This window comes from Moschus berezovskii, chromosome 8 (genome assembly GCF_049115385.1).
Source record: "Moschus berezovskii isolate FMDL1 chromosome 8, NW_MosBer_1.0, whole genome shotgun sequence".
Classification (NCBI taxonomy): domain Eukaryota; kingdom Metazoa; phylum Chordata; class Mammalia; order Artiodactyla; family Moschidae; genus Moschus; species Moschus berezovskii.
The window spans coordinates 93688903-93714045 of record NC_142467.1 but is presented as its reverse complement, the minus strand read 5'-3'; the positions used below and the strand labels follow the sequence as shown (position 1 = coordinate 93714045).

The 25143-nt window shown below is 55.9% G+C and overlaps 1 protein-coding gene across 3 annotated transcripts in view; it reads left to right on the top strand.

Annotated features, from left to right (window-relative positions):
* Positions 1–24549, top strand: part of SEMA6B (semaphorin 6B) — a 29747-nt gene extending 5198 nt beyond the window's left edge. The window contains exons 1-17 of one of the 3 annotated variants that reach the window (XM_055431054.2): positions 10486–10766; positions 11463–11612; positions 11721–11844; positions 14498–14558; positions 14721–14783; positions 15215–15316; positions 15940–16030; positions 16554–16673; positions 17170–17258; positions 18742–18959; positions 19749–19880; positions 20446–20595; positions 20912–21094; positions 21175–21321; positions 22012–22089; positions 22224–22282; positions 22657–24549. In XM_055431054.2, the coding sequence (XP_055287029.2) occupies positions 11492–11612; positions 11721–11844; positions 14498–14558; positions 14721–14783; positions 15215–15316; positions 15940–16030; positions 16554–16673; positions 17170–17258; positions 18742–18959; positions 19749–19880; positions 20446–20595; positions 20912–21094; positions 21175–21321; positions 22012–22089; positions 22224–22282; positions 22657–23567 (2649 nt within the window). In that variant the 5' untranslated portion in view covers positions 10486–10766; positions 11463–11491 and the 3' untranslated portion in view covers positions 23568–24549. Of the gene's footprint in view, positions 1–10485; positions 10767–11412; positions 11613–11720; positions 11845–14497; positions 14559–14720; positions 14784–15214; positions 15317–15939; positions 16031–16553; positions 16674–17169; positions 17259–18741; positions 18960–19748; positions 19881–20445; positions 20596–20911; positions 21095–21174; positions 21322–22011; positions 22090–22223; positions 22283–22656 lie in introns of those variants that run through there. The other 2 variants (XM_055431053.2, XM_055431055.2) reach the window with 2 other exon arrangements.
* Positions 24550–25143: the final 594 nt, after the last annotated feature.

Below are 25143 nucleotides of genomic sequence, written 5' to 3'. Positions count from 1 at the left end.
CACAGAGTACAGACTGTGGGCAGCCAAAGCTGGGGGACCAGGTGAAAGGGACTCAGCTGGTCCAGGGGAGCATGGATGGGGCATAGCCAGGGTGAGGCAGTAGAGAGGAAAAGTGGGTGGGTCAGAGTAGATGGTGAACTTTCTAGATGTGCAGAGGGGCTGAGAGCCCCTTTCTCTAGGGGTATGTAGCACTGTGGGCTTCCCTGGTAGCTCCTGTGGGAAAGAATCTGCCTGCAATACGGGAGACCTGAGTTCGATCCCTGGATTGGGACAATCCCTTGGAGGAGGGCATGGCAACCCACTCCAAATTTCTTGCCTGGAGAACCCCCATGGACAGAGGAACCTGGCGGGCTGCAGTCCATGGGGTCACAACAAGTCGGACACAAGTGAGCAACTAAACATAGCACGGCGCGTAGCGCTGTGGTTAAGAGTGTGATATTGGGACCGTATGGGCTAGGTTCAAAGCCCACTCTGGCCATTTTGTAGCTGTGCAACCTTGGGCATATTACCTGCCTGCTCTGGGCCACCTAAATTTCCTCACCTATAAAATGGTGAGGAAACCCCTCCTACCTACCCCATCAGTATTTTCTGCAAAGCCCATTGCACAGAGCTTGGGACACAATAGGTGCTCCAAAAATGTTTGCTATTACTCCCCTTCGAATGTCTAAGCCCCAGGGTCTGGAAGAAATGAGGCTTTGATTAGGCTGACAAATTCCCCGAGGTGACCTAGCAAACGGGGGCCCCTGCCCCTCTCTGTCTTGCTCTATTGATGCACAGCTCTCAAACCCCACCTCCCCAGAACCCACGTCACTCTGCCAGCGTCTCCACCATTCCTAAGCCCTGACTCACCAGGACTTGTGGTCCACTGTGACCCCCAGGCCTTCCCCCAGGACCTATCTCCCGCCTTTGTCTTCTTCAGGTTCATTCACCAGGTCTTCCATTCCCAGCAGCACTTGGCGTGGTCCCACCTGTCTCTTGCCCACCATCACTCAGCGGTGTCCCCCCTCCAGACCTGCCTTTCTGGTCCCATCTCAGTAGGGGATCCTTGGGGCCTCCCAGACAGGGCCTCTAGGGAAGGGCAGTGACTGGAGGACTTCGGGGTTGGGCGGGTCAGCCTGGGGGAGAAGAGGGCTCCCAGAACCCCAAGTGAGGAGGGCCAGGCTCACTATCTTCTCTTCCAGATTGAGGGCCCCAAGGGCAGTGACCAGATCTGTTTGTTCTCACTACAGTGGAGCCGCTTAGAGCGACTTTTACTGCCCTCTCTCCCCTAAAATTGGACCCCAAGAGCAGGACCTGACTTTTCTGTGTCATCCAAACTGGGATTGACACGAGGGTCTGTTTGCCCCCAGGCTGGCTCTGAGCCCCAATCTGTGGGTTCCTAATCCCAAATCCACAGCCCATCTTGAATTCCCTAGGAGCTCCAGCCTCCTCGAGTGGCCCCCTCCCAGGCCCCCTAATTACCCACTGGGTATAAATGACATTTTAATCTCCTCAGAATGGTCGCCGCCTCGCTGAGAAAGCAGCCCCCCCTTCCCCATTCCTAATTACAAGTTGTAGCTTCCGATTTGCCTCCTAGCGGCCCAATTTCCAAACAGTGATTAAAATTAATTACCCAGGAGCCCCCCCTCTCTGTCTGGGCCTGGAGCCCTAAGGACCTATCTGTGTCCCCCTTGTGAGGTCCCACCTCTGCCACCCAGTCTCCCCTGCCTCCGGCTCCCTGAGTGGCCTGGGACAAGGGCAGCCTCTCTCTCTGGGTCTCTGCTCACTTATCTGCAAGATGTGCATTTAGACTGTGCAGCCTTGTTGACAGATGGTACATCGTGGGCACTCAGGAAATGTCAGCAAGAGGCCACGTGGCCTGGGTTCAAATCCCAACTCTACCCTTCTGTGCTGTGTGACCTTGGCCAAGTGTCTTAACCTCTCTGAGCTTTGTTTTTTTCCTCTGTAAAATGGTATAATGATGCTGCTTCATAGAGTTGGCTTTGGTAGGAATTGTGTTCAGACCTTCAAAGGGCTTGGCCCAACAGCTGGCACACAGTAGGGGCTTCATCAAATCTTACTTTAAGAGACTTCCCTGGCAGCCCATTGGTTAAGGCTCTGAACTGCCAATGCAGGGACCTCAGGTTCGACCCCTGGTCAGGAAACTAAGATGCCCCCTGCCACAAGTCATAGCCAAAAGATAGAATTTTTTAATTAAAAATTTTCTTAAAATTTAAAATCTTAGCTTAAATCCCTACTCTGCTGGGCTGCTGTATTGTGCAGCAGGAAGATAGCTCAGGTACTCTAAACACATCTTCTTTAAGGAGATGCTCAGCATTAATTGGGCACCTACTGCATGCCTGATTCTGTGCATGGTCCTGGTCAGAGTTGAATCCCTGGCTGTGCTGGCACACAGTAAGCTCTCAGGAAGTCTGGAATCAACAGATCTGTGTAGCTCTTTCATAAACAGGGACTGTCTGTGGGACATTCATTCAGCCAGTGTTTGCTGAGCACCTACTGTGCGCTAGACGCCGCTGTCCCCTGGGGACTCTTACGTTCTCATCCCCGATTTACAGAGGCAGAAGCCAAAGCAGAGAAGGGAAGATATAACCCTGGGCTGCACAGCAGCCCAGAGCGCCTATCATGTGTGGCTTATTCACCCATCACGCGAACCTGCTGGGGTGGTTACCGCGCTCTGTTCTCTGATGGAGAAACTGAGACTCCGGGAACCCAGAGCACAGGGAGGAGAGCTGAGGACCAAGGGGCTGCACTGCCACCTCCCGGGCCAGGGAGAGGTGAGTCAACGGGTGTGGAGTGAGCACTGGGGCTGTAAGGGGTCCTCTCTCAGCGCCCCGGGGGACTCCCTCTGGCCGCTTTGCCAAGTTCCTAGATAGCCCCAGAGCCCGGCTGGGCTGCACCGGGGGGCGGCAGAGGCAGCTGGAGGAGGCAGCTGTAAGTGGAGCCGGTAACTAGACCTGAACGGCGCAGGGGCCCGGCTGCCTGGCCGGGTTACTCGATCCCCCTGGGGACGCTGGGCCCCGGAGCTGGAATCCTGGGGCTGCCGGGCTGACAGGAGCTCCTTCTATGGAACTGGAGACGAGCAGCCTGCCCCCATCCTTGCCGCAGCAGATGGAGAAACAGGGGCTCTGAGCCTGGCCCAGGGGTCACTGAGTCACCTGCTGTGGTATAGAGAGGCCCAGAGAGGGTGAGTTGCTGACCCAAGGTCACCCAGCAAGGTCATTTCACAGAGAGCAAACATGAGTGCCAAGTGCCTTATTTTACCGACAAGAAAATTCAGGCTCCAGGTCTTGTCCAGGGGTCCTCTCTTAAGATATGGCTGCCTCCCCACCTGCCAGCATCTTCTTGCCGTGCCTTTAAGGGCTCCAGGCTCCAGGTTTTTGTCTTTTTGGTCTCCCCTGACCACTGGCTAAGCAGCCCCTTTGCCAAGACTCTCCTGTCATTCTCTGCATCTGGCACACAAGTGGCACTCAATAATTGCTCGTCCAATGAGTGAATGAATACCTTGCAATTTGGGGTGCAGAAAGCCAGAGCTGGCCACAGACGCTCCCAAGTTGGTGGGGTTGGGTGAAGCCAAGGGTAAGGTTGAAAGTAGAACTTCCTTGTTAAGGCAGAGAGCTTAGGGTGCTCCTCCCTATGCTCTGGCTTATTCCAGTGGACCTTGTGGCTAGATGCTCCAGCATGGAATTGGAACACAGAGTGGAATTGGATATTAAAAAAAAAAATTCTTAAGAAGCTTTATTTTACTTTTGGCCATGCCACGTGGCTTGCAAGATCTTATTTTCCCGACCAGGGATTGAACCCATGCCCCCTGCCGTGGTATCTCTGAGTCTTAACCACTGGGCTGCCAGGGAATTCCCTGGATATTTTTGCATAATACCTATAACACGATGATAATGATAATTGATGCCCACTCTGAGCTTACTAAGTGCCAGTCCCTAGCTCAGCCCTTTATCTCCAGCTGGGCTGTCAAAACGGCCACTGGCCACATATGACCTGGAACCACATGTGGCCAGTCCCAGTCCAGGTGTGCCATAAATATACAACACGCCCTGGATTCCAAAGATTAAGTACCAGAAGCAGAACTTAGAATGTCTCATTAACCATCTGTATGTTGATTACAGGTGGGAATAACAAGACTTGGGAGCTATTGGGTTAAATGAAACATATTATTAAAATGAATTGCACCCTTTGAATGTGGCCGCCAGGAAATTCAAAACCACACGTATGTGCACATGGTTTTCTGTAGGACGGTCTGTTCTAGATCATGTCTCTGCATCCTCGTAGCAGTGTTTTCAGGTCAGATTTATAGCCCCTGGTGGTTTGTAGATGGGGACACCGAGGCTGAGGCAGGGGGAGTGACCCCTGGAGGTCTGGAGGCTGGTAAGAGGCAGAGAGCAAATTTGAATTTGGGCCACAAGATTCTAGAGACTAAATGGCCACTCCGGGGCTCTTTGGATGGCAGCGTTGTCTGTCCATCCTTCGTCATCCCCAGCCTCAGTTTCCCCAACCCTCCAGCAGGATTGGACAGAGCAGGTGAGGAGGCTGGGTAGATACAGGCTTGGCCAGCCTGCTATCCGCAGTTAATTGGGGTCCTTGGAAACACTTCATAGCCAGAAAGCCAGCAATAGGGGGGTGCAGGCAGCAGGTTCATGCAGGGGTGCCCAGTTTATAGACTCTGACACACTTATAGACATGTGTACACAGGCACAGTCTGCCCCTGCTGGGGCACACACGTGTGCGGTGGTTGCATCTGTGGATATGTGTGAACACGCAGACACTGGGACCTGTGGATGTTCATGGGGGGATCCACTCACCTGTGGACACACTTGTGTGGTGTGGGGGTGATAGGCGAAGGTGAGCCAGGGAGGGGTTCAGATCTGGGTTCAACTCTAAATACTGACACTTAGTTCATTCCTTATAACAAGCCATTACTGAGCACCAGCTCTGTACCAGACCCTGTGGGTACTTGTCATTGGCCATGATGCACCTGGGCCTGCCCTCATGGGGCTCCTAGTCTAGGAAAACGGTTGGGCTCTGAACAGGCTGTTCTGTAGGTGATTATTTCAGTTGGTGTGATCCGTGCATAAGCTCAGCTGCTCAGAATTCTTCTGCCCAAAAATGCACACTCTGGGACTTCCCTGGTGGTCCAGTAGCTAAGATTCTGCACTCCCAATGCAGGAAGCCTGAGTTCTATCCCTGGTCAGGGAACTAGATCCCACATGTCACAACTAAGAGTTCTCATGCCGTAACTAAAGATCCCACGTGCTGCAACTAATTAATAATATAGAAAAAGGATCTAAAATGCATACTCTCCTTGGGCAGGTCTGGGACAAGCACAAAACTCAGCATTTCTAACCACCCCAAGTGAGGCTGCTGCCTCTGCTGGTGCAAGGACCATATCTGGAGTAACCGAGTGTCTAAAGGAGCCTTTGAGAGTGTGGTACTGTGAGGGAGGGTGCGTGGGGAGGGGAGAGGCTGCTGGAGTCCAGGGGTGAGGGTGGAGACATGAGATAGGGAGGGAGCCATTCCTAAAGGAAGTCAGTCCTGAACAGTCACTGGAAGGACTGATGCTGAAGCTGAAACTCCAATACTTTGGCCACTTGATATGAAGAGCTGACTTGTTCGAAAAGACCCTGATGCTGGGAAAGATTGAGGGTAGGAGGAGAAGGGGACAACAGAGAATGAGATGGTTGGATGGAGTCACTGACTCGATGGACATGAGTTTGAGCAAGCTCCGGGAGTTGGTGATGGACAGGGTAGCCTGGCGTGCTACAGTCCATGGGGTTGCAAAGAGTCGGACATGACTGAGCGACCGAACTGAACTGAACTGATGTGTGTATCTGAGAGAAGAGGCTTTCTTGAGTGAGGAACAGCCAGTACAAAGGCCCTGGGGCAGGGCCAGGCCAGGTGTGTTGGAGGAACAGGGAGGAGGCCTATGTGGCTGGAGCACAGCGACAAAAGGAAGAGGGAAGAACAGGGAGAAGACGAGGGAGGTCGTGTGCAATCTTGTGGGCCTCCAAGAAAAACTTGGATTTTTACTGGGAGGGATGTGGGAGGCCCCAGGGGTGTAGACAGGGGAGGGGCGGAGCCTGATTCAAGTGCTCATGGGTGCCCTTTAGGGGTTGCTTCGGTGTGGAGTTGGGGTCAGGCTGGAGGAAACTGTGGAGTCCAGGCAGGAGATGTTGGGAGCTGACCAGAGAACAGACTAGCGAGGGGTGAAAATTCGGGATGAATTTGGCAGACCCCACAGTACTTTCTGGCATTGGATGTGAGCATGAGAGAATGGGGTGGGGGACGATGTTGGAGGGAGTTGGGAGTGACTCCCAGGTGTGGCCTGAGCCATCAGTGAAGACAGGGAACCTGTCAGTCAATAAATCAGATCTATGTTCCAGTGAAAATCCTAACAGGTTTTATGTTGTTTGTTTTGGAACTTGCCAGCTGATCCTGAAATTTATGCTAAACTGCTGGGGGTGGGGCAGGGAGAGAGTAGCCCAGACACCCTGGCCAGGTGGGAGAAATGTTTTAGAAGGAAATTCAAATCTATTATGAAGGTATACAAGCTAAGGCCATATGGTACCTGAAAAGGTGGATGGGAGAGTGAAGCAGGTGGCCTGGAGGGGATGTCCATACCTGCCTCAGTTTCCTCATCTGTACGATGGGACTGTGCCAAGACTAGGAGTGATGGAGGTTGGGCAGAGAGGTGGTGTCACAGTATATCCACAAGCCCTCCTGGTGGGGGTGAATCTCTGTCTCTTTAACCATCCCTCCCATCCCCACGGGCATAAATGCACATTCTCAGGACTGCACGCAGGCAGACACGTAGGTACATAGGTAGCCTGCACACCATGGGTTGCACATGCCAGCCATGTGACTCCTCCCGCCTGGTCCTGGGGGAGGTCCTGCTCCTGGTGGCCAGGTGCCGGGGCAGGTGGTGGGGCCGCTTCTGGGCAGGCAGGCGCCGGGTGGCTGTTGGCAGAGATGCCTCAAGTTTCATGGAGAGAAGCAGATGGTCTTGGGGGTGGTGAGGGAGATGCTGAGGCCTTCAATAACCCCAGGTCAGGGGGGTAAACTGAGGCCAGGTGCAGTGGGTTGACCCTGAAGTGACCCAGACTCCTGCAAAACAGCATGTGGGGTTCAGTTCTACACCATCATCAAACTAACACATGTCAATTGAGTCGGTTTCAGGGACATCGCTGGTGGCCCCATGGTCACTTTCCAATGCAGGGGACACCAGTTCGATCTCTAATCAGGAAGGTAAGATCCCACACACTGTGCAGCCAAAAAAAAAAAAGGGAAAGAAAACAGTGGATTTCAGTCTTGGCTCCACCATTTCCGTTTGGTCGTGACTTTGCCTCTCTGTGCCTCAGCTTCCCCATCTGTGTAAGGGGCATATTAACAGCACCCACCTATGGGATGTGCTGTGTGGATCAAATGAGTTCATTTAAGTCCTTAGAACAGTTCCTGGCCCATAGAAAGTGCTTGGTGTTTGCTATTTTTACTATTTATTGAGCTTGTACCATATGCCAGGTCTTGTGCTGGGTGGTGGGGACACAGTGGTGGCCAAGACAGACTCAGCCCCACCGTCCATGTGGGGCTCAGAGTCCAGTGGGAAAGGTGGACAGTTAGCCAGGCATTTAGAAGATGGGGTGAACAGGGCACTTACTCACTGGGGATGCACAGGCAGGCAGGAGGCTGGAGGAAGTCAATCCGGGCTGATCTGGGAAGTCTTCCTGGAGGAGGTGTTAAGGTGACAAACATGTTCATCAGGTTACTGGGAGCAGGAGGCAGGGGTTCCAGGCAGAGAGAACAGCACATGCAGATGCCCAGAGGTGGAGAGGGAAGGGAGGAGATGTCATTTCAAGGGCACTGGGGAGCCATAGAAAGCTTTAGAGCAGAAGTTCTCAGCTAGGGGTGGGTGGGTTCCCCCCCAGGCATGACTGGATGATGTCTGGGGGTGTTTTTGGTTATCACCATTGAGGGATGCTCCTGGCATTGAGTGGGTTAGGGCCAGGGATGCTTCTGGCACAGTGCCCAGGATGGGCCCCACCAGAGAATGATCTAGTCCCAAATGTCAGCGGTGCTGAAGCGGAGAGACCCTGGTTTAGAGCAGGAGAGAAACAAATGAGATTTGGGTTCTAGAGAGATTCCTTTGCTACCTTGAGGAAGATACTGAAGGGTTAGGACTGGAGGCCAGAGGACCAGGTAGGGGGTGGGAGCTGGGCCTTGGGGCCATCAGCGGGGAGGAAGGGACTGGGAAGCCAACACCCTGGTCTTTGGCTCAAGGACAATGGAGCCATCCATAAATCAGGGATCTGGTAAGAGAAGCAGGTTTGAGTCAAGAAAAGCCCAGTTTGGGTTGCAGGGGTCCCAGGGTGGTTCTGAGTGGCTGGGGGCGGCTGTGGATGGAGGGATGACAGGAACATCCTTCTAGCCCCAAGTGGTTGCATGACAATGTTACGAAAACCAGGAGAAAAAATGAGACGTGAGGTCCCATCCTGACCTCAGCCTGCCTGTCTGTGAACTGGGTGTTAAATAACTGCTGGCCTCTGGGACTCCCCCAGATATCCAGCAGTTAAGACTCTGCACTTCCAATGCAGGGAACAAGGGTTTGATCCCTGGTCAGGGAACTAAGATCCCACCTGCTGTGCAATACAACCAAAAAAATTTAAAAAAAGAAAAAAAGTAACTGCTGGCTTCACCTTGTTGAAGGGTGAGGGAATGGGTGGTTATTAATCTTGTCATGATTGTTCAAACGCTCAATTCCTAGGAGCAAAATCCTGGAGCCAGAGAGAGCCCTGTGATCAGTCCTCACTGGTGGGTTATGGCCACCGAATCAGCCCCTGACTTCCCCCATCTGCAAAAATGGGTTGAATGTTATACCAACCCTGCTAGAGCCCTTGGGGTAACCATGAAGCAATTCCTGGAAACCACCCAGCGTGACCTCTGATACTTTTACTCTACTAATGGCAACAACAATAATAATAAGAATTAGCATTTTCTGAGCGCCTACAGCATTTCTAGGCTCTGTGCTAACACCCACCACAGACCTGTGAGGTCAGTGCTTTTACCATGCCCATTTCACAGATGAGGAAACAGGCCCGGAGAGGTGGAGTGCCGTGTCCAAGTCACACAGCATGTACAGAGCAGAGCTGGGATTTGAACCCTTATGACCTTGGAGCTACGCCACTCATCACAGTGCTGCATGGCCCGTGACTGGAAGCTGTTGTCTTAAAGTTTCTGAAGTTAAATACAATTCCAATAAAACATGGGATGAAAGGCCCAGAGCACTGCCTTACACCTCTTGCGATGGCTACTATCGAAAAGCAGAAAGTAGTGTTGGCAAGAGAAATTGGAACACATGGGTGATGCTGGTGGGAATATAATATGGTGCAGACACCGTGGAGAAGAGCTTGGCGATTCCTCCAGAAGTTAAACATAGAGTCACCATACGATCCAGCAATTCCACTCCTACATAGACACCCAAAAGAAATGAAAGCAGGGTTTCAAAGAAATGTTTGCACACTCATGTTCATAGCTGTTCACAACAGCCAAAGGTGGAAGCAGCCCCATTGTCCATCGACAGGTAAATGCGTAAATAAAATGTGGTCCATCCACACCATGGAATATCACTCAGCCTTAAAAAGGAAGGATAGTCTGACACTTGATACAAGAAGGATGCACCCTGAGGATGTGGTGCTCAATGAGGAAGCCAGACACAGAAGGACAAATACTGTCTGGTTCCACTCACAGGAGGTCCCTGGAGTCAGATCCACAGAGACAGGAAGTAGATGGTGGGGGCCTGTTTCACAGGGACAGAGTTTCAGTTTGGGAAGATGAGGAAATTCTGGAGGTGGGTCGTAGGATGGTTGCACGACAATGTGAATGTATTTAATGCCACTTAAATATCGTTAAGATGGCAAATTTTATGTTATATATATTTTGGTGTTGTTTGGTCACTGAGTCGTATTTCACTCTTTGTGAACCCATGGACTATAGCCCACCAGGCTCCTCTGTCTATGGACTTTCCCAGGCAAGAATACTGGAGGGGGTTGCCATCTCCTCCAGGGGATCTTTCTGACCCTGAGATCGAACTGTTCCTCTCCTGCATTGGCAGGCAGGTTCTTTACCACTGAGCCACCAGGGAAGCCCCTATGTACATTGGACCACAATATTAAAATGTTAAAAAAAAAAGGGCACAGAGCAGACAGAACACCACAGAGGCTGAGGCCGAGGTGTCCTCGCAGGTGTTGTGGGGAGGAGATTTTTGGGGTGGAGTGGAGAGTTGCAGTCTGGCCGTGGAGTTGGGGACCTTGAACAGCAGTGTTGGTGGCCTGACTCCGGGGTCACTGGGAGACTCGGGCAGTTGTGGAGCAGGGGAGGAGCCCGGGCAGGAAACTGAAGGAAGCAGAGCCAGGTCTGCATGCACATGCGATCCTGGCGTCGGCTGAGTCACAAATCCTGGAAGCTCAGGGTCGGAGAGGAAACACTGCCGACCCACGCAAGGCCTTCCTGTTTTTTGGCCCTGAATCCTCAGAGGCAGGCGCTCCAGGGCCAAAGTTCCCAGCTCATGTCCACCTCCACGGATTCGGAATCCCCATGCTCCCAGGGCCTGGGCAGGGCTGGGAGATGTACCTGCTGCTCAAGCGGGGAAACTAAGCCTCAGAGCTAGCCCAGGACTTCACAAGGGGACAAGGCTTTGGATGTCTTCCTGGGGCCTCCGGACAGCACCCCTTCTGAAAGGGGCGTGGAGGACTGGGTTCCAGAGGGTGAGTTCTGTTTACACCCTCAACCAGAGCATCACTCGGGTCGGGGAGGGGTCTCCACATACCTGCAGCAGGAAGCACCCTCTCCCACAGCCCCTCCTAGAGGTGGTGAGGCTCCTGTCACAGAAGTATGTCAGCAGAGGACCGAAAGGCTGTACTCGGAAGGAAGTCGGGCTCACCGCGGCCTCTGAGGTCCCCAGCCAGCTGGAATATTCTGCAATTCTAAAGTTCTGCAGTTCCCAGATTGTGGTTTATAAAATTCCTAAGGCCTTTGAATTTCTTTTTTTTTCTTTTCTTTTTTTTTTGAGCGTTTTCTTCTAAGACTTTTGTGTTTTAATTATAAGAATACTTTAAATGTATGTTTTGCGATTGAATTTTTAAATACATATATGTTTTGAAATATGTGTTATTATTCATTTTTAACAAAATCATTTAATTTTTAGTCTCATGATTAATTTTTTGTTAGGAGCCGTTTCCTGAACTTTCGCTTTAAAATATGGTCAGAAAGTTGTTCTGGTAATTAGTAAGTGCTGGTATTATTACTGCTAATGCCATGGTTGTTGTTATTTTTAAATTATTACCCCAATGGGAAAGTTTTCTGGGACTTGAAGGTCCCGGACGCCGTGACACTCTCTCCCTCTGCTGGCAGCAATCGGGACTGCAAGCCACACGGCTCACCGCCCCGCCCCTCGCTCGCAGGTGTTACCTCCTGTCGCCCTGACCTCGCCATGCGGACCCCGCGAGGGCCCCCTTCCCGTCCGGCCCTACTGCTCCTGCTGCTGCTCCTGGGAGGCGCCCACGGCCTCTTCCCCGAGGAGCCGCCGCCGCTCAGCGTGGCCCCCAGGGACTGTGAGTGGGGGAGTCTTGCGATGGGGGAGGGAATCCCCCTCCCTCGGGGTCTCACCAGGCCAGACTCACCCTGGCCCTGGATCACACCCTTCCTCTGCCCTCCCCCAGACCTGAATCACTATCCCGTGTTCGTGGGCAGTGGGCCAGGACGCCTGACCCCCTCAGAAGACGCTGATGACCTCAACATCCAGAGGATTCTACGGGTCAATAGAACGCTGTTCATCGGGGGCAGGTAGGAGAAACTGCCGGGCAGAGTATGCGGTGGGTGAGGTGTGGGGAGCAGGTGGTAGCATTTTAGGGAGGTTTGTGGGATAGGGCCTGTAGTTCGGCTGGAATGTAAATATGTGTCCCTGGGGTGCGAATTTCAAGTGTCGAACTCTGGGTGTGGGTGGTTGAAGCCCACAGCCCACTTATAGTGTGTTACCAAGTGGGCACAGCTGTCTGGTCAGAATTCACTGGGTGCTAGAGAGGGTGCTGAAGTGGCATCAAGGGCTTCTCTGAGAAGGTGACATTTGAGTTGAGACCTGAAGGATGAGGAGCCAGCTGTGAGGAAATCTGAGGGAGAGAGAGAAGTCAGAGCAGAGGACGTAGCCCATGCAAAGGTCCTGGGGCGGGACTGTGTCTCGTATGGTGAAGGGACAGTGAAGAGGCGCAAATGTCTGGAGCAGGGAGAGAGAGAGAGGAGGGGAGGGCAGGGAGAGGACAGGGCGGGTCGTGCAGGGCCTCGTGGGCTGCAGGGAGGACTCAAGCTTTTACCCCAAGAGAGATGGGATCCAAGAGGGCTGTGCAGCGGAGGGGCGGGGCCTGACTCAGGTGCTCACAGGTGCCCTCTAGTGGCTGCTGTGAGGAGAGCCGACTGTGGGGGAGAAGGCGAACGCGACTCGGGTGCTCACACACCCGCTCTCCGGTGGCTGCTGCGGGGAAGACAGGCTGTGTCGGTGAGGGCGGGAGGCCCTACACCTGGGCGGTCCAGTAATGGGGGCTGAACGAGAGTGGTGGCCGTAGAGGGTGTGAGAAGTGGATGAACTCTAGATACATATTGAAGGCAGAGGTGAAGGTATTGGGAGGGAAGCCGACGCGGGGAGATGTGGGTCACTCCCACATTGTTGTCTCAGCCGAGGCACACCTGACCCGAGAGGGTGGTCAGGGTGGGGGCAGGTTTGGGGGATGGTCGAGCTCAGCGAGGCCATGCCGAGTGTGAGAAACCTGTGAACCCTCCCTTGTGGAGACTTTGAGGGTTAGTCACTCAGTTCACTCGCTCAGTCCTGTCCGACGCTTTGCGACCCCATGAATCACAGCACGCCAGGCCTCCCTGTCCATCACCAACTCCCGGAGTTCACTCAAACTCATGTCCATCGAGTCGGTGAGGCCATCCAGCCATCTCATTCTCTGTTGTCCCCTTCTTCTCCTGCCCCCAGTCCCTCCCAGCATCAGAGTCTTTTCCAGTGAGTCAACTCTTCGCATGAGGTGGCCAAAGTATTGGAGTTTCAGCTTTAGCATCAGTCCTTCCAATGAACACCCAGGATTGATCTCCTTTAGAATGGACTGGTTGGACCTCCTTGCAGTCCAAGGGACTCTCAAGAGTCTTCTCCAACACCACAGTTCAAAAGCATCGATTCTTCAGCGCTTAGCTTTCTTTATAGTCCAACTCTCACATCCACACATGACCACTGGAAAAAACATAGCCTTGACTAGACGGACCTTTGTTGGCAAAGTAATGTCTCTGCTTTTTAATATGCTATCTAGGTTGGTCATAACTTTCCTTCCAAGGAGTAAGCGTCTTTTAATTTCATAGCTGCAGTCAGCATCTGCAGTGAATTTGGAGCACAAAAAAATAAAGTCTGACACTGTTTCCCCATCTATTTGCCATGAAGTGATGGGACCAGATGCCATGATCTTAGTTTTCTGAATGTTGTGCTTTAAGCCAACTTTTTCACTCTCCTCTTTCACTTTCATCAAGAGGCCTTTTAGTTCCTCTTCACTTTCTGCCGTAAGGGTGGTGTCATCTGCATATCTGAGGTTATTTCTCCCGGCAGTCTTGATTCCAGCTTGTGCTTCTTCCAGCCCAGCGTTTCTCATGATATACTCTGCATATAAGTTAAATATACAGCCTTGACGTACTCCTTTTCCTATCTGGAACCAGTCTGTTGCTCATGTCCAGTTCTAACTGTTGCTAGCCGGGCCCCAAATCTGGAACTCAGGGGAGGCCCTGGCTGGAGGCAGGACTGTGTGTGTCATCTGCACAGAGACATGGTTCCACCCTGAGAGTGGACAAGGCCACCCAGAGGGGTATGGATAGGGGGAGGAAGAGGCCGGAGGACCCAGGCGTGGGCCCACCAGGAGAAGAGAGGCCCAGAGAGGTGGGAGGGAAGGAAGGTGAGTGCCAGGTCCAGGGACCCAGTGAGGGTGGCGTTCCCAGGAGAAGAGTGGACTGGTGGGGAGAGACACTGTGGAAAAGGAGAAGAGAACAGAGACGTGACCGCTGGACTTAACAATGGCCAGTGACCTTGATCAGGGCAGTCTCTGCTGCGTGGGGAGGAAAAGTGAGAGCCTGGGGAGACTGAGGGGTGCTGGGTGGGGAGGACATCAGATGTAAAGTCATTGGACAGTGCATCGTGTTAGCTGGAGGTCCCTAGGCTATGGGTTGTGTGAGGTGTCATGGTAAGGCATGTGGGGTGTGCTAGAACCCGTGGTTCATTTTAGGGCATGAGGAGGCATGTAAGGGCATGCTCAGGTGCCTGAAGGCACGCTCAGTGTTGGAGCTGCGCATGGCAGAGGTGTTGGCACGCCCCTGTGTGGTACGTGTTGGACACCACGTCTGCTGCCAGGAGGATAGAATGTGTAGGGGGAGGCCCCCGATCTCACTAACTACACCCCTTCTCTAGGGACAACCTGTACCGGGTGGAGCTGGAGCCCCCCACATCAACGGAAATGCGGTACCAGCGGGTGAGGAAGGGTCGCAGGCGGGAGGGAAGGGGGCAGCGATTGGCGCTCCCACCAGGGAGCTCGGACACTGCGCTGGGGAGCACGGTGGATTCAGTTCTGCCCAGCAGGGTTCCTGGGTCCGTCAGGGACCCCGCTCCCCTCACCAGCCCCCTGTGTTCCCAGAAGCTGACCTGGCGCTCCAACCCCACCGACATCAACGTGTGTCGGATGAAGGGCAAGCAGGAGGTAAGTGAGCCCTAGCCATACCCGCATCAGCCCTGGTAACGCCCCAATCCGTCCTGGCCATCCCACAGGGCAAATCCTTCTCTGCTTTCATTCCAAGCCAGACCCCTGTTGCCATGGATACTCCCAGAGCCTAGCCATGCCCTCAAGGTGGTCCTCAGTCGTGGCCACTCCCCTAGTGGCCTTGTCACAGCCCACCCCTTCAAGTGCCCTATTTTCTTGTCTGTGCCCAACCCTTAGCCATGGCCACGCCCCAGTCTTCTCCTAGTTTAGCCCCCTGCTTTAGTCACGCCCACAACCTGACCCCTCCCTATCGGGCCCCGCCTCTACCCTGGCCCCGCCCTTCACCACGCCCCATCGCGTCCTACAGTCCTGGCCACGCCCACACCCGTGATCACGCCCACCCCGGCTTTTGTCTTCCCGCCCCATCCCAGGGCGAGTGTCGAAATTTTGTAAAGGTGCTTCTACTTCGGGACGAATCCACTCTCTTCGTGTGTGGTTCCAATGCCTTCAACCCCGTGTGTGCCAACTACAGCGTGAGTCACCGCCCTTCGAAGCCCTGACCACCCAGGTTTAACATCGGCGCCCCTTTGCTCACGGGCCCTCTGCTGCTCGTGCCGTTTCCCCAGGCCACATCACCTCCTACAGGAAGCCTTACTGGATGAACTGTCCTCACCCCCATCACCCGGAATTCCATAAGAGGCTTCCAAAGGCGGCCTCTACAGGCTGAGGCTACTTAAGCTACAGGCCAGTTATACGATTGACTAGGATCGACTCTTAGACCCAATTTCTGATCAGTAAATTGAGCCCTGGATTTCCTTGGTGGCTCAGCGGTTAAAAATCTACCTGCCAATGCAGGAGGCGCGGGTTCCATCCCTGGAAGATCCCCTGGAGAAGGAAATGGCAACCCACTCCAGTATTCTTGCCTGGGAAATCCCATGGACACAGGAGCTTGGTAAGGTCACAAAAGAGTCGGACACGACTAAGCCACTAAGCAACAAAACTGAGCCCCAGAGAGGTTAAGTGACTGACAAAGTCACACAGCATCCAAGGTGGCACCAGGATTCCCCTCGGAGGGGGTCACTGGGGGAGCCAGGGGCTGCTAGGGACAGCCAGGAGCTGTCACTCAGATCCTATTTCCCCACCCCCACCCCTGCAGATGGACACACTGCAGCCCCTCGGGGACAACATCAGCGGCATGGCCCGCTGTCCATACGACCCCAAACACGCCAACGTTGCCCTCTTCTCTGGTGAGTGCCCCCAACCCTGACCATTTGAAAGGGCCTTAGCCCTAAGCAAGGCGTGGAATTTTCCATTCTTGGAGTTTGGTCATTTAGAAGGTGGCTGGGAGAGACCATCTCTCCAGCCATGAAACAGACAGACTCTCAAGGCAGGAAGGACTCAGCCGAGGTCTGGGATCAGCTGGGGAGTTGAGGATCAGCTGAAGTCAGGGTCACGGCAGTATTGGGGCTCAGCCTAGGACTTAGGCCTCACTTAAGCTCAGGGCTCAGTCTCTTTTCTTCTGAGATATTTTATTTATTTGGCTGCATCGGTCTTAGTTGTGGCCTGCGAACTCTTCGTTGTTGCGTGTGGGATCTAGTTCCCCGAACAAGGATTGAACCTGGGCCCCCTGCTTTGAGAGCACGGAGTCTTAGCCACTGGACCACCAGGGAAGTCCCAGGGCTCAGTGTTGAAGATCAGGTTTTGACCCCCACAACCCCTGCGGTCTACGGTCTAACCTCTCCCCTGCCCCCCCCGACTCACCCCGCCCAGAAGGGACGCTCTTCACAGCCACCGTTACCGACTTCCTCGCCATCGACGCCGTCATCTACCGCAGTCTCGGGGACCGGCCCACTCTGCGCACGGTGAAACATGACTCCAAGTGGTTCAAAGGTGGGCGATAGGGCAGACCTGGCGGGGCTCACATCTGTCAAACTCCCCCACCAAAATAAAGTCCAGGAGATAGGCAGGGAGCTCCCTTCTGCTCTTTGGAACCTACTGGCCTCTCTGGCAATCTAGTTAGAGGAGAGATTTAACTTGGGTATAAAGTAGAACTTGCTGGAATGAGTGGCTTAGCAGCCTGAAATGAAACAGTACGAAGGGTTCAGCAGGAGCTCAGCTCAACACAGGAGGGAGGAGGATGACAAAATAGTAGACGTTGCTGTTTGCGGAAAGTAGACAACGATGATTTTAGGATTTTGACACCCACTCCCCCACAAAAATAAAAATCCCAAACTTTGAGTGTCTTTTATTTTGCCTGGGTAATCAGCTGATGTTCTCCCCACCTTCCCCCTTCACTGTAAAAGCAGTCACCCAGGCTACTGTGTTCCCAGCTCCAGAAACTCCCTTTCTCCTGTCACGAACTGGGTTTTGACCCCTTCTCCTACAGAGCCATACTTTGTCCACGCGGTGGAGTGGGGCAGCCACATCTATTTCTTCTTCCGGGAGATCGCGATGGAGTTTAACTACCTGGAGAAGGTAAAGTCCTATTTCCCCTCCTAGAGAGGCCCATGCAGTGGGGCATGTAGCCGAGAGGCTCCAGTCATCGGAAGTGGAGAGCAGAGGTGGGTCCATGAAACTCACCCAGGGTGAGAGGGGCCCTCTGGTCCTCAGGCCCCTCCACTCTAGCCAGGACCAGGCCCCTGAGACTTGAAGACATTTCTGGAGTAGCCCTGGGCGAGGGTCCCAGGTTTGAAGTCCGATACACCCGTGGTTCCAGTCCCAGTCCTGTTACTGTTTGTCTGTCCATCCACCCATCTACCATCCATTTATCCACTCTTCAACCGCAGCCCCTATGTCTGCGCACTGAGCCACCCTCTCACTGACCCATCTTCAGCCCAACCACACTTCCATCAAACCACTTATCCATCTGTCCATCCGCCCACCCCTGCCTCAGCCATTCTCCATCCAGCCATCCATCCACTCATCTGTGCGCCTGTGAATCCACCCATCTGCCTCCCACTCATTGGCTTCTTCATCCATTCATCCGTCTACCTGTCCATTCATTCATATACCAATCACCCGTTGATCTGCCCTCCTACTGATCAACTCATCCATCTGCCGTCCATCCCTCCATTTACCTGCCCACCCCTCTATATATCCAGTTATCTAGCCTCCAGCTTCTCCTCATAACCTGCTCATCCATTCCATTCAACCTTCTATCCACCCGTGGATATAGCATGATAATGGCCTCTCATCATCTCCTTCATCCGCCTGTCCAGCCGTCCACATACTCATTCATCCACACATTCATCCATTCACGGATGCTCATCTTCCTCTACTTATCTGTGCATCCATCCATCTATTCACACACCCATCCATCCACACACTCATTCATCTGTCCACCCATCCATCCGTCCGTCTATCCATACATACATATCTACATACACCCGTCCATCCATCCACACACCAATCGATGATCTCCTTCTTCATTATCGTCATTATCCATCACTGTCCCCTTCAGATTCACCCATATAGCCATCCATTCATCCATCCATCCATTCACCTCCGTGGCACCACCTATCCATCCATCCCATCTCTCAAGCCATGCAGACAGTTAAGTGCACAGACTGCCACTTACTACGAGCGTGGCCTTGGGCTGCGGTCACTTCCCTTTCCCTGTGCCTCAGTTTCCCCTCTGCACCACGGGGATCATAGGCCCTGCTCTGTAGAGCTTTGGGAGGAATGTGAGACATGATGAGCATAAAGAGCCTGGCACCTAGCGAGTGAGCCATCAGTGGAGGCAGTGATGGTTACAGTTGTCTTGGTGGCTGTGATCATCACCATCCCCACCTTTCCGCCGGGGACTCTGGTGCCCAGGGGGCTGGGCTGACTGGGCAGGGACTCACGGACAGCCAGGGCTAGCCTGCTCCATCGCAGCCTGGGTGGAGGGCACTGCGCCCTGCAGGTGGGCCTGGCAGCACATGGGGCTCAGGCCGCCGTCTTCCCGCCGCTGTGACAGGTGGTGGTTTCCCGCGTGGCCCGGGTCTGCAGGAACGATGTGGGTGGCTCCCCTCGCGTGCTGGAGAAGCAGTGGACCTCGTTCCTGAAGGCGCGGCTCAACTGCTCTGTGCCGGGGGACTCTCACTTCTACTTCAACGTGCTGCGGGCTGTCACGGGCGTGGTCAGCCTGGGGGGCCGGCCCGTGGTCCTTGCTGTTTTCTCCACGCCCAGCAACAGGTCAGTGGGTGCAGGTGGAGAGTTCTCACGATCACTCACCACATATTCCCAGGGGTCCTGTGCTGGGTAAAACAGGGCGCCCAGGAGGCCTCTGTCTCAGGCCAGGGGGGGAACCAAGCCAGACACTGACCCTCCAAGGCCCTCTGGCCAAAACTTGGCAGATGCAGTCTTTATTTTCTGCCTTTGGAGGAAGGATCAGGGAGGGTGTCCCAGAAGAGGCATCAACGGGTATGAGATGGAGAGAAAGGGAAGAGCATTCCAAGTTAAAGGAACAGCATGTGCAAAGGCCCTGAGGCTCCAATGAGCTTGAAATGTTTAAACCATAGGGAGGAGGCCTGTGTGGCTAGAGTGGTGGGAGCAAGAAGGAAAGTGGAGGATATGAAGCAGGGAGGTGGCAGGCTGTGGGGAGGAGCCTGATTTTTATCCTGAGGGTACTAGGGGGCCATGGGAGGGTAAGAAGCGGAAGAGGAACAAGTCAGACTTGCATTTCTGGAAAACTCTCTCGGGAATGGGTTGAAAGGGAGCAAGAGTGGCATCTAGGAAACTGGACATCCAGGCAAGTGACAGGGGCACCTGGACATGGGTGGCCATGGAGGAACTGAGCTATGATCCAGTCTGAGAACTACTCAGATGGTGGAATGACTGGATTGGACGGGTGGGCAGCAACTCTGGCCCAGGGAAATGTAGGTCTGACTGCTCCAGAGAACAAACACTCCTCCACATACTTGCCCAGAGCAGTTCCCCACCCCTCCAGGCTCACCACTTCCTTTCATCTGCCTCCACCCACAGCATCCCCGGCTCGGCTGTCTGCGCCTTTGACATGACACAGGTGGCTGCTGTGTTTGAGGGCCGCTTCCGTGAGCAGAAGTCCCCTGAGTCCATCTGGACACCCGTGCCAGAGGATCAGGTGCCACGGCCCCGGTGAGAGGCCCCTCCATCCTGCAGTGGGTACCCGGGTGGGATCCTGACCCTGAACTGAGGGCTGGGACTCCCAGGCACTTGTTTAGCTGTTGCCGAGGTCAGCAGTGGGTTTCCCTGGTTGCTCAGCTGGTAAAGAATCTGCCTGCAATGCAGGAGACCCTGGTTCAATTCCTGGGTTGGGAAGATCCCCTGGAGATAGGATAGGCTACCCACTCCAGTATTCTTGGGCTTCCCTGGTGGCTCAGACGGTAAAGAATCCACCTGCGATGCAGGAGACCTGGGTTTGATCCCTGGTTGGGAAGATCCCCTGGAGGAGGGCATGGCAACCCACTCCAGTATTCCTTCCTGGAGAATCCCCGTGGACAGAGGAGCTTGGTGGGCTAAAGTCTATGAGGTCTCAAAGAGTTGGACACGAGTGAGCAACTAAGCACAGCCCAGAGGTCAGCTGTAGCCATTATGCAGGTGGAGAAAACCGAGGCCCTTGGAGCAGGGGCACCCTAGTGAATCAGAGCCCCTGAGTGGGGGCCTCCAGGTCTGCCCTGACCACCGCTTCACCCCCACCCAGGCCTGGGTGCTGCGCAGCTCCTGGCATGCAGTACAATGCCTCGAGCGCCTTCCCGGACGAGATCCTCAACTTTGTCAAGACGCACCCTCTGATGGACGAGGCCGTGCCCTCCCTGGGCCACGCACCCTGGATCGTTCGGACTCTGATGCGGTCAGTTCCTACACTTGGCTGGGGTCCTGGTGGCCAGGCCAGGGTGGTGGGCGAGAAGGGAGCGTAGGGGCAACTTCCGACATGACACGAGGGGAAGACAGAGGTGGAGGGAGACACAGAGAGGGAGGGAGATGGGCAGATGAAGACAGGAGGGCCCAGGGAGGAGCTGGCTTTGAGGGTCTGTTTCTCTCTGTGATGTGCACCCTTGGAGCCACGCCCATGCCCACCTTGCCTGGCGTGGGTGGTGTCTCTGAGTGCATACAAGGGATCACGGGGGCTGGGCGGCAGCCTGACTTCTGCTCCACCCTGGCCCCAGGCACCAGCTGACACGAGTGGCTGTGGACGTGGGCGCCGGCCCGTGGGGCAACCAGACCGTTGTCTTCCTGGGGTCTGAGGCGGGCACGGTCCTCAAGTTCCTTGTCTGGCCCAACGCCAGTGCCTCGGGTACCACGGGGCCCAGTGTCTTCCTGGAGGAATTTGAGACCTACCGGCCTGACAGGTGAGGCCTGGCAGAGGCAGGGCCAGCGGGCAGGGAGACAGGGCGTTCCCTTTGAGTCTTACCAGTCTGCTCACCTCCAGGTGTGGACGGTCTGGAGATGGCGAGACAGGGCAGCGGCTGCTGAGCCTCGAGCTGGATGTGGACTCGGGCGGCCTGCTGGCAGCCTTCCCCCGCTGTGTGGTCCGAGTGCCCGTGGCACGCTGCCAGCAATATTCAGGATGCATGAAGTAAGTGCCCCCTGCCCCCAGCCAGCTGTGGGCAAGGGAAGTGAAGGGAGGTGAGCATGGAAAGGGGGAGAGTCAAGTTCAAGTGCAGGCTCCAACAGCATTCTGACTCTCTGAACGATGGACAGAGCATGTGCAAAGGTCCTGGGGCAGGAATGTTGGGTATGTTGGTGGAACAGTGAGAAGGCCTCTGTGGCTGGAGCAGAGTGAGTGAGGGGGAGGGAGAAGACGGGGCAGGTTGGGCAGGATCTGTGAGCCTCAGGAGGACTTGGGGTTCCTTCTCCCACCCCCAGAGTGAGGTGGGAGCCCCGGAGATCTGTGAGAAGAGCAGGATGGGATCTGACAGACATTTTTAGGAGAAGCAGAAGCTGGGGACCAGGGAATAGATGTTTGCAAAATACTGGCACACACGTGGACTCAGAGTGAGCCCTCCGCGTGGAGCACCCTGGCTCCGTGCCTGCCATCATGGTAGTAGTGATGCCATAGCACAGATCCAAAACCTGGGCTCCAATCCCGGCTCTGTCCCTTGGACAAAAGTAAACGTTCCTGAGCCTCGGTTCTCTCATCTGTAAAACGGGGAAGGAATAGCCCCCACTGCTAAGATGTGTCTTGAGAACTCCCAGAGCTGACGGTAAGAGGTGCCTCTGCAGAAACCCTGGTTGATCTGCCTGCCGGGTCCCTTGTCTGCCCTAGGAACTGCATTGGTAGTCAGGACCCCTACTGCGGGTGGGCCCCGGATGGCTCCTGCGTCTTCCTGAGCCCTGGCACCAGGTACTGGGAAAGTGGGAGGTGGGGGGAGGGTGACTGAGTCACCTGATGATCAGGAGTTCCCCACACCCACCAACCACAGCTCTGTGCCAGGGGTTTCTGCTGACTGTGCCTCTCTGCTCCCCACCCCTCATCAGAGCCAACTTTGAGCAGGATGTGTCCGGGGCCAGCACTTCAGGCTTGGGGGACTGCACAGGTAAGAGGGGAGAGGGGAGGAGGCCTGGGGACTCTTAAGTCCTGGTCCTCCAGGGTTCTCACACCTGAATGGGTGGGATACACTGACGTCCCTCAGGGCTTGGGAAGGACAGGGGGCCCCAGTTCCAGGTAGGGTAGTGGGAAAAGGACAGACAGACGGGGACGGGAGTGAGAGCAGAGAGAGGCCAAGAGACAGGCAGATGGACAGACAGATTTTAGGAAAACAGATGCCAGGGGACAGACGGATCGGCAAATGGGCTTTGAAAGGGTCAGAGAGACGCCCCTGAGCAGAGGTGGACAGACCGGCTGGAGGTCGCGGGAGGTGCGCAGGGGACGGTCCCCGGCCAGCCCTTCTCACGCTGCCGCCCCTGCCAGGACTCCTGCGCGCCAGCCTCTCGGAGGAGCGCGCTGGGCTGGTGTCGGTGAACCTGCTGGTGACGTCATCGGTGGCGGCCTTCGTGGTGGGCGCCGTGGTGTCCGGCTTCAGCGTGGGCTGGTACGTGGGGCTCCGCGAGCGGCGCGAACTGGCCCGCCGCAAGGACAAGGAGGCCATCCTGGCACACGGGGGCGGCGAGGCCGTGCTGAGCGTCAGCCGCCTGGGCGAGCGCCGAGCGGGCGGCCCCGGAGGCCGGGCCGGGGGCGGCGGCGGCGGGCCCGGGGGTCCCCCGGAGGCTCTGCTGGCGCCCCTGATGCAGAACGGCTGGACCAAGGCCACGCTGCTGCAGGGCGGCCCCCACGACCTGGACTCCGGGCTGCTGCCCACGCCCGAGCAGACGCCGCTGCCCCAGAAGCGCTTGCCCACCCCGCACCCGCACACCCTGGGCCCCCGCGCCTGGGAACACGGCCCCGCGCTGCTCACGGCCTCCGCCTCGTCCTCGCTCCTGCTGCTGGCCCCCGGCCGCGCCCCTGAGCCGCCTCCCGCGCCGGGCGAGCCGGCGGCCCCCGACGCCCGCCTCTTCACCGCGCGCCCGGGCCGCGCCTCCCACGGCGACTTCCCGCTTACCCCCCACGCCAGCCCGGACCGCCGGCGGGTGGTGTCGGCGCCCACGGGCCCCTCGGACCCGAGCTCGTCCACCGACGGCTTCCCGCGGCCCTGGAGCCCGCCGCCCACGGGCAGTCTCCGGAGACCAGGCGCGCACGCCCCTCCGGCCGCCGCGCTGCGCCGCACGCACACGATCAACAGCGGCGAGGCCCGGCCCCGCGGCCGCCACGCCCGGCCGGTCACGGACTTGGCCCACCTGCTCTCCTACGGGGGCCCCGACAGGACTGCGCCCCCCGTTCCCTAGGCCGCGGCCCCGCGCCTCGGCGGTGCCAGCCACGGGAACCAGGAGCGAGAGCCCGGGGCCAGCTCCCAAGTGGGTGCTCAGACCCCCAGCCCGGCCGCGCGGGGGGGCTCCCCTCCGCCGCAGGGAAGCACAAGGGGCTCGGCCTCCCCCCTACCCCGACGCGCCCCCAGAGCCGCAGGACACTGAGGCGGTCTGCGGCGGGCAGACGGGGCGGGCGGAATGTGCTATGGATTTGAGGTTGACCTTCTGCGCGTGGATTTTGGTTTGTTTTCCAATTTGAGTTTCTTTTGCAGTTTTCTAAACCAATTGCACAACTCCGTTCTCGGGGTGGCGGCCGGGGGGCGGGGGGCGGCGCTTGGAGGCGGTGGGAATGGGGCGGGGAGCGCACCTGCAGACCCAAGCTCCCCTCCCCCCCACCCAAAGGCCCTTTCCTCCACCCGGCCCCCAGCGTGTGTGGGTGTGTGTGTGTGTGTGCATGCCGTGTCCGTGTGCAAGGGGCCAGGCAGGGGAGGGAGACGTGCGTGTGTGCCTGCAGGCTGCTGCTGCGTGTGTGTGGCGACGGCCACGCGCAGTGTGCGTGTCTGTGTGTGAGCGCGGAGGTCCCAGCGGCCTGGGCGTTGGCTGAGCCGATGCCGGGGCTTCCAGAGGGCCGGGGGCCTCCGAGGTGCCGGTTAGGAGTTCGAGGTGAGATGCGGCAGGGGTTTTAGGCGGGGGCTCGGGAGGCCTGTCCAGATGTCACATTGGCAGCTGTCTAAGGGCTCGGGCGGTCTAGGGGACGGCTAAGGCGGGCGGGCCCCCCTGTAAATACAGCCCCAGGGTGGTCAGAGGGTCCCATGCCACCCGTCCTCTGTGACCTCCCCCTTGACCTCCAGCTGACCATGCATGCCAGCTGAGTGGCCAGCTGAGTGGCCAGCTGAGTCCTGGACCCTCTCTGGAGTTTGCCTCCCCCACCTGCCCCCCATCAATAAAACTGTTTACAACCACCGGCCCCCAAGGCTCTGGGTCTGCTCTGTCTCCTGGGGGCGGGGCTTTGACAGGGGCGGGCCTGGGACCAGATGGGATCATCCTGAGACTTAGGGCTGGGTCACAGCCGCAGACAGAATTCTGGTGAGGTGGGTATGGGAATGTAGAGAGTTTGTGGGGGTCCCCGTCTCCATCTGTACAGGCGCCAGTTTCTGACTAGTCCTTCAGCAAATATTTATTATGCACCTACTGAGTGCTGGACACTGTGTGGAAACCAAGACCCCTGTTCTCATGGAGTTCACAACCTAGTGGGGGAGACCGACCACACACACACACACACACACACGAATTAGGGCTTGATTTAAATTAGTGATAGGTGTAATGAAGGAAGGGGCTTCCCAAGTGGCTCAATGGGCAAAGAATCCACCTGTAATGCAAGAGTCGCGGGTTCAATCCCTGGGTAGGGAAGATCCCCTGGAGGAGAACATGACAACCCACTCTAATATTCTTGCCTGGAGAATCCCATGGACAGAGGAGCCTGGCAGGTTATAGTCCATGGGGTTGCAAAGAGTCAGATATGACTGAGCCACTGACCATGGTTGCAGGTAATAAA